A 7,710-nucleotide genomic window follows, 5' to 3' on the forward strand; every position below is an offset into this window, starting at 1 on the left:
GCGTCTGCCGGGAGCCGTCACTGCCGCCAGCCCGGCCCCGAGAGGCGCTGCTGCCCAGTCACCCTTGCTCTCTCCGTCTTGTCTTTGCAGCTTGTACCCGCACATGTTCTCGAGAGCCTACATCAACTTTAAAAACCAGGAAGACATAGTCCTCTTCAGGGATCGCTTCGATGGCTATGTTTTTGTCGATCACAAAGGCAAGTGAGCCGTGCTCGGCTCGATGTTTGCATCTTTCCTGGTGTGTGTGCGGTGTACTAGATAAATTTTAGAGGGATGGATGCGAGCAGCCTAACACGCCACTTCTGATTTGTTTGGTTTTAGTGCCTTAAATGAATTCTAAGTCATGCGGTATTTTAAAGAATAAAGAAAATCTCATGTGCTTTGTGGAAACTAGTTAAATTGATTTTGTATATTTCTAAATTGATTCTGTACAATGTGTATAAAACCTAGTTAAGTGTACATCAGGGTAGTAGTAGTATCGATATAAAAACCAGTTGCTGTGTTACTGAGGTTAATACTTGCGTTGTTCATACCTGACTGTAAAGTCTGAAAAGTTCAAGTGAGTACGTGGCGTTGCTGTCCAAACTAAATGAAGCTGAAGTTAATGATGCTGCCCTCTGCTATGCCCCTGTCCTGGCTTCATCTGAGCTGGCAACTAAGTACCACACAGCTGCTGGCTCACCTCCCCACCTCTTCCAGTGGAGGAGGAGAATGGGAGGAAAAGACAAGGACATTCGTGGGCTGAGAAAAGAACAATTTAATAACTGCATATAAATGAACAAAGTAGTGATACTAAGAATGCTACTAGTAATACATAATGAAAATGTGAAAAATAAACCACACAATACAATTGCTCATTACCTGCCAATTGATACCCAGCCAGGTCCTGAGTAGTGAGAGTCAGAGCTCAAGGGTGATTGCAGCAGAGTCAGAGAAGTTGCACCAGGTTCCAGACGAGCCCCATGAGCGAGACAGCAGCTGAGAAAGCCAACCTACCCACCAACTCACTAATGTGTCCCACCCCACCATCCTCCAACAGTGAGCATGATGTTCTATGGAATTAAATCCTTTTGGTCAGTTTGGGTTGGCTGTATGGACTGTGCATCCCTCCCCTCCACTTTCAGCGAAGAATCTGGGGACACAGGCGCAGTATCAGAAGCTGAAAACGTCCTTGAATTGGTACAAGCATTCCTTTAGCATCCACTAAAAACACCAGTGTTATCAGTGCGCTTCTCAAGGCAAATCCAAAACATACCCTCATGCCATCTACTGTGACAAAAAAGAAATGTCCCAACTAAAACCAGCACAGCCCCTCCCTGTTCTGTACACTTCTAATAATGGGCCTATTTTTGTCAGATTTTAATTCAGATTATTACTTGTTCCAATTTACAACTGAGTGAGTCATCTTGATTCAGTGAAAGGAACAGCTTGTTCCTTGCAGTCTAAGTTGGGAAAGTGACTGCTGTCTGGAGACACTAATCTGTAGGAAACAAATATTTTGTTTAATTCACTGGTTAAACGAACAAGTGTTTAGTTGCCACTTAGGTTTTTTCTAAATACATGTCAGGTATTCAGTACATCGTATTTTTAAATTTTGCATTTCAAAATGCTTACATTGTGTAGCACTAGATGTTGTTAGTCTCTCATTGATAGACCTTAAATTTACATATTTAGCAGGAGCTTTAACATGAGTCATCCTGTTGGTTTCAGTAGTCTAAGGGGTTCACCCTGAACTTTGTTTCAAGTACATAAGCTTTACATTCCATCCAGCCAGGTGTTTTATGTGACACAAACCTCTGTCCACAAGATTCTCCCTTATTTAGGAGGGTTGCGTGACAAGGTTTCAGTAACATGTAGAAAAGAAACATGTTACTCCTTTTACGTAAGCTGACTTGCGGTGTAACAGCACACTGTGTGCTATACCCAGCAGCAGTATTAGCTTTATGCAGCCATAAACGTAGCATTCTTCTCAGGAGATAAAAACTTTAAAGCCTGCCTGTAATGTCTTACGTCCTGTTGTATTTTGCCAAAAATTGAGATTTGCCTCAGTTGCATTAACTGAAAAATATTCTCTTCTAACTTAAAATACTCTCTTCTGCCTGCACAATGAACGCACAGTCTGTAGGATGAGGGTACTGTGTGGTGGAGCTGAGGTAGATGACCTGACAGTGACGGGCAGTCTTAAATCTAGTATTTCCTTTTTGTTGTGAGTTTAGGAATTTACTGTGTAGTTAACACAGTGAGAGCATTTAGTTCATGACTTCTGTCTCTGAAATTTGCTTTGTGTTACTATTATTAAATGGCTTTCAAGATACAAGAATATCTGTTTCATCTCCATTTTAATGTGTTTTTCTCTCTCCTCTTAACAGGTCAGGAATACGCTGCCATAGTCGAGTTTGCACCTTTCCAAAAAGCTGCAAAAAAGAAGAGTAAGAAAAAGGATGCCAAAACTGGAACCATCGAAGATGGTATAACAGCTAGCTAGTTTGTTTTGCATGTGTAGACTTGAAAGCCCTAGCAGGAGTTTGAATATAATGTTTTTACTGTGAGACTGTAGTTTATCAGTAGTGTGTTTGCTTAATTGTAAGTGAAGCTCACTAGTGTTGCTTTGTCAGTTGCAAGTGCATGATTGGCCTAGGCAAACACTGCAGCAGCTCACTTGAGAGTTGCCAGCTTATGGAAAGGTGGCATATAAACAACACAAATGTAACCCAGACTTCCAGCAGTGCACAGTGCAAGTTCTTTTCATGCTACAGTGTATCTTCTTTTCATTTTTTTCCCCCTTTCCCCTGCCCTGTAGATCCAGAGTACAAGAAGTTTTTGGAAAGTTACAGTGCAGATGATGAAAAATTAACCTCCACTCCTGAAACTTTGTTGGAGGAAATAGAGGCAAGAAACAAAGAGCTCATAGGTATGGAAATCTATGTACTACAGTTTCATTTTCCTAGAGCGCAAAACACTGTATGTCGTGTAATTTGAAGCTGTGATTTCTCAACCTTGAGGAGACTGAATTCTTTTGTGTGCTTGCTTGGTATTTGTTAAACCTTTAGGCTAATATCATTTGTGTATTTTATTTTGTTCCCATGCTCTAAATTCTTCTCTAAATTGGTTCAAGTTTTGTATGATAACCTTCCTTCCCGCTTTAAGCTGCTACTCAGGTGTGTTAGCCAGACTAGGCTGTGCAGTGGCTGCATTTCCGTGAGATGCAGTGATGTTCCATGCAGGCACAAGTTAAGAGATGTTGTGGTTGGGTAAAATACCACAAAAATGACCAGAAGTCTCCTTTTTTTAATTTTTAAGCATGTTACAGGTATCCCTTTCGAAGTGAGAGGATCTGGGAAAAGCCTAATGCAGACTGAATATCCCTTTACAGATAGCTGTCCTGGATATCATACTAGTGTCCTGAAGTTTATAGAATCCTAATAGCTTTCCGCTATGTGGGATAGGATTGGAATACTTGTTTCCCTGCTGTATTGCTGTATGGGAGAGGAGATAGGCTGGATAATCCATAAGGCTTCTTCATTTCCTGTAGGGCTTTGTTGTAGGTATTGCAGTATTGGTTAAGGCAAATTGTTTACATTTGTTTTATATATTCTCTAGCTAAAAAGACTACTCCTTTATTGAACTTCTTGAAAAATAAACAGGTAAGGCTTATCTCCAGAATCTTCTTGTTGCTTGCAAGTACAATTGGCTCACTTAAAGCATGGTTATGTATATTGCAGTGTGTATATTGATATGTTTCTGCCCTTGCTTTTGGATGAGAATCTCTTGACCCAACTTCCCTGTTAACATCTGGTTCACATATTTTAAACTACTAGAACACTGGCCTTTGTAGGAATGATGGTGCTTTATGTGCATTCTGGTCACAGCTGATCATCTCTTGTAACACTGCCAAACCAGATTCCATTCGGATGCTTTCATTTTTAATGCAGTTATGGCTGAGGTCATTGTGGATGATCTTTCTCCTAGCACATGATCTCATTTTAACTGTCAGCAATGGAGAAAATCACAGATGGGGCAGATTTAATTAAAATTAGAATGATGATGGTTGAGGATAGAGTTGTGATTTTTTTTTTTAAGACCATACAAATCAAGACTTATGAGCGAGGAAAAAAAATTAAATGCTGCTGTAACATGTTCAGGTTCACAATGGAACAATAGAGACAACAGGACTTTTTGTCTTTCATAATAGGGGTGGTTTTGAGCTGAGTTATTTGGTGATGAAATAACTTACTTTATGGCAGGGTATCTTGTGAAGCTTACAGGGGTGTTTTCTAGTGTGGAAATACACTATTTCTCTTTGCTTTTACGCACAGAGACTGAGAGAAGAAAAAAGAGAGGAGAGGAGGAGGAGAGAATTGGAAAGAAAAAGACAAAGAGAAGAAGAAAGAAGAAAATGGAAAGAGGAGGAGCGAAGGAAGAGAAAAGAAGCAGAAAAACTGAAGAAGGTAGACAGATGCCCAGAAAAAGAAAGAGACAGATCAAAAGAAGAACCAAAGATTAAGGTCTAGAACAGTTCTTTATTATAAACTGTTACACTCCCTTTCCCCTATTATTTGTATATCAGTCTCTCAAAATGTGCTTTGAGTATTGTGTGAAGAATCACAGGAGTTTGGTGTTAGTCAATAGCCACTTTTTTGTAATATCCAATGTTAGGCATTGTAAAGGTTTACCTGATGTAATGCTTCATAGTAGTATTTAAAGCTTTTGTCACGTGACTGTTGTACATGCTGTGGTAAACAGAATTGTGAATTCACTATGGAATATTTTTAAACTTTCTAAAATGACCTGTTTTAGGAGAAAAATCCTAGTCTGCCATGTGGATTAAGCTTACTCATACACTCCAGCTTATAGAAATACTACGATTTGCAGTGGCATTACTTTAATGGTTTTTTTTCTTACTGGACTGTGATTCCTTTGATGCAATTTCGGTGTTGTGCCAAACAATGTGTATTAGAGTGAGCTTTTTAGTTGAGACTTCTGTTTCCTTTGTAGCTGCTTAAGAAGCCTGAAAAAGATGAAAAAGACTTGGAGAAAAAAGAAAAATCCAAGAAACTGGAAAAAGAGACTCTGAGGGAGGAAAAAAATTCGAGTAGTGCATCTGCCAAACGATCTGATGGGGAGACAAAAGAAGAGAAGGCAAAAAAGTATTCTAGTACTTGCTATAAATATATCTATGTATATATAACTTGCTTCCTGATAGTACCGAGGCTGCTCTGCCATGACCATGCATTGAAATTCCTTTCAAATAACTTTTCTGCCATGATGCGTGGGCTGTGTTCTCCGTGGCAGTGCACATCCCAGGGATTACAGAGAGCTGTAAGAATTACCTGACGGTTCTTCACTAGCGGACAAATGTTAATATTTTTGCAACTCACTGTAGGAACTCAGCCAAAGAAGCCGAGGTGTAGGTGACCTGCAGCACTGTCCTTGCAATGAGAGAGTCATAACCATGGCAAGAGGAGAGGTCTGCTCCAGTTAGTAGTACCTTTAAGTCTTGTAAGAGGTCAAAGTGGAAAGTGTTGTTCTTGACCAGCTTTTCAAGGTTCGGTTCTGCCATGTGAGAAAGAGATCGAGACGGAGAAATTCCGAAGCCAGGGGAGGCTCAGCCAGCTATGCGAGTAGAGGCTAGGCAATCTTAGTGGTCAGTGTCATCTCTGGTTATCATGCATGACTCAGGTTATTACAGCTTCCCAAAACCTCCCTAGAACCTACCACTGTGTCGTCTTCGTATTGCCAGTTTACACCAGTGTTACATTGATCTCCCAGCTCTGTTTGATGAATCTTTTGAGCTTAATTTTCAGTTTTGTTTTCATACAGATCAGAAGATGAGTGTGTAAAGGACTACAGGGACCGAGATAGAGATTTTGAAAGAGACAGAGAATATGAGAGAGCACAGAGGGAGAAACTGAGGCGCCAAGAGGAGGAGCGTCGGAGGCAGAAAGAGCGCTTTGAGAAAGAGAAGGTTTTTAGAAGAAAAGAGGAAGAGGTGAAAAAGGAGAGAGACTTACTCAGAGAGAAGGGAAAGAAAAGTGATCTTACAGACTTTACCAGCAGCACGGACAAATCTGAGAAAGTAACCAAAGACGACAAAAAAGAGGATACCATTAAGAGGGATCGTATCAGAAACAAGGTGCTGGATTTCTTTAAATTCATGTGTTGATTCACAGGGACCACTTCGTGGGTTTTAGGATGAAAGCAAGGAAAGAACCACGTGGTTTCTCTGCTGAAACTTCTCCCCGTTGTCGTAACAAACTCTGCCGTTGCTAGGAAGTTTGCCCATTTGTCCGCTAAACTGTTTGTAATATTTCTTGTTGCTGTATAGGAATGAAGCCGAGGTACCATGAGCTAAATTGTTAAGACACTGATCCCTTTTTTCATTTGCTGACTTATGCCGTAGGCTGTACCTTCAGGGTGTCAGTAGAGCGTCAGCAACGTACCTGTGTCTGCTGACGTTATACATGCCTGAAAATGCATCTCAAAGCAGGATTGTGATCGAACAGGTGCCTCCAAAACAGGGACCAGACTGCTACATGCAGAATGGGACAGAAGATCTCCTGTAGGCTCAAGAAATAATGTCTTGAGTTTAGTTCTATATACTCTGCAAATCTGGTTTTGCAGCATCAGGATGCAAGTTTTCCATGTCACTTAAGGCATTACCTGCTACTAATGAAACACCAGGTTTTGAAGAAACTTTGAAGTTGGCCTCTGTTGCGAGAGAGGGTGAGCTGATCTCATCAAAGTAGGAAGCTCGGGCTTGGACTGTGTGCAGGGTTTTTGAGACTTGAACAGGGATGTTGCCTTCCAGCAGGGACAACCTTGCTTTGATACAGCTGAGGTTACGTTGCCACCACGGTGGAATAATTTCACTCATAACACCTTGAAAAGTTTGAATTTGAGCCACTTCTAAGATCACTGATGCCATAATAACCGCGATAGCACGGGGCTGTGACAGAGTCTAAATAGTTTTGATTTATTTCAGGATCGTCCAGCAATGCAGCTGTACCAGCCAGGAGCCCGAAGCCGAAGCCGATTGTGTCAGTATGAAGACAGTGCTGCCAAACCCTCAGAGCAGGGAGCGGATAAGAAACAAGAGAGTGAGACCAGTAATGCGAAGGAAGAGGAGTGACTAGCATGCAAGCCTTATGTGTTCTGACTGTCTGTGCAGCCAAAGAGCATGTACTACGCAATCCAGAAGTGCCTTCGAAGTGAAGAAGGAACAAAGGAAGAAAAGGGGGCATTGTGCTGTTGGATGTTTCTGGTTAAAGAACCTCAGTTGTAGATTCGGAATTTGAAATGTGTTCTCATTGTATTTTCAGTTATTTGAATTTATTTTCCCAGCATCTAACTACAACAGAGAAGAGAATCTTGGCAGAGTAGGACTTTGTGGCCTGAAGTATGATAATAAATGAGTCATGCGGTCAGGAGGAGATGACACCTGGATCTGAAGGCAGAGCTTTAAAGCGATCGGAGCTAGTGTTGGACGCACTTAAGCAGAGCAAGCTTGGAGTTGCCTGGAGTTAACACAGGTGTTGCAGTTTGTCTGGTGCTCCTACCTGAGGCAGTGGTAGCTAAATTCTGTCAGCCTGGCAGCGAGACAGGTATGCGGGCTGGGGCTGTCGAGGTGCCAGTGAAGAGGAGCCCTGTGGCAGGCAGAGAGGAGAGCGTTGGCCTTGCAGGGAGCGTGTCGGGGAGGGAGAGACCTTCTCT

At 41.6% G+C, this 7,710-nt stretch overlaps 1 protein-coding gene across 1 annotated transcript; it reads left to right on the plus strand.

Moving 5' to 3' along the window:
• Positions 1–90: 90 nt before the first annotated feature.
• UPF3B (UPF3 regulator of nonsense transcripts homolog B (yeast)) lies at positions 91–7,292 on the plus strand (the record flags this gene model as incomplete). Its single annotated transcript, XM_010150215.1, has 8 exons — positions 91–197; positions 2,370–2,468; positions 2,801–2,911; positions 3,601–3,644; positions 4,317–4,505; positions 4,996–5,147; positions 5,821–6,133; positions 6,983–7,292. Coding segments are annotated over 8 exons (1,162 nt in total), but the record flags the coding sequence as incomplete, so codon positions are not given.
• Positions 7,293–7,710: the final 418 nt, after the last annotated feature.

The sequence above is a fragment of the Eurypyga helias genome, unplaced genomic scaffold (genome assembly GCF_000690775.1).
Source record: "Eurypyga helias isolate BGI_N326 unplaced genomic scaffold, ASM69077v1 Scaffold19574, whole genome shotgun sequence".
NCBI lineage: Eukaryota > Metazoa > Chordata > Aves > Eurypygiformes > Eurypygidae > Eurypyga > Eurypyga helias.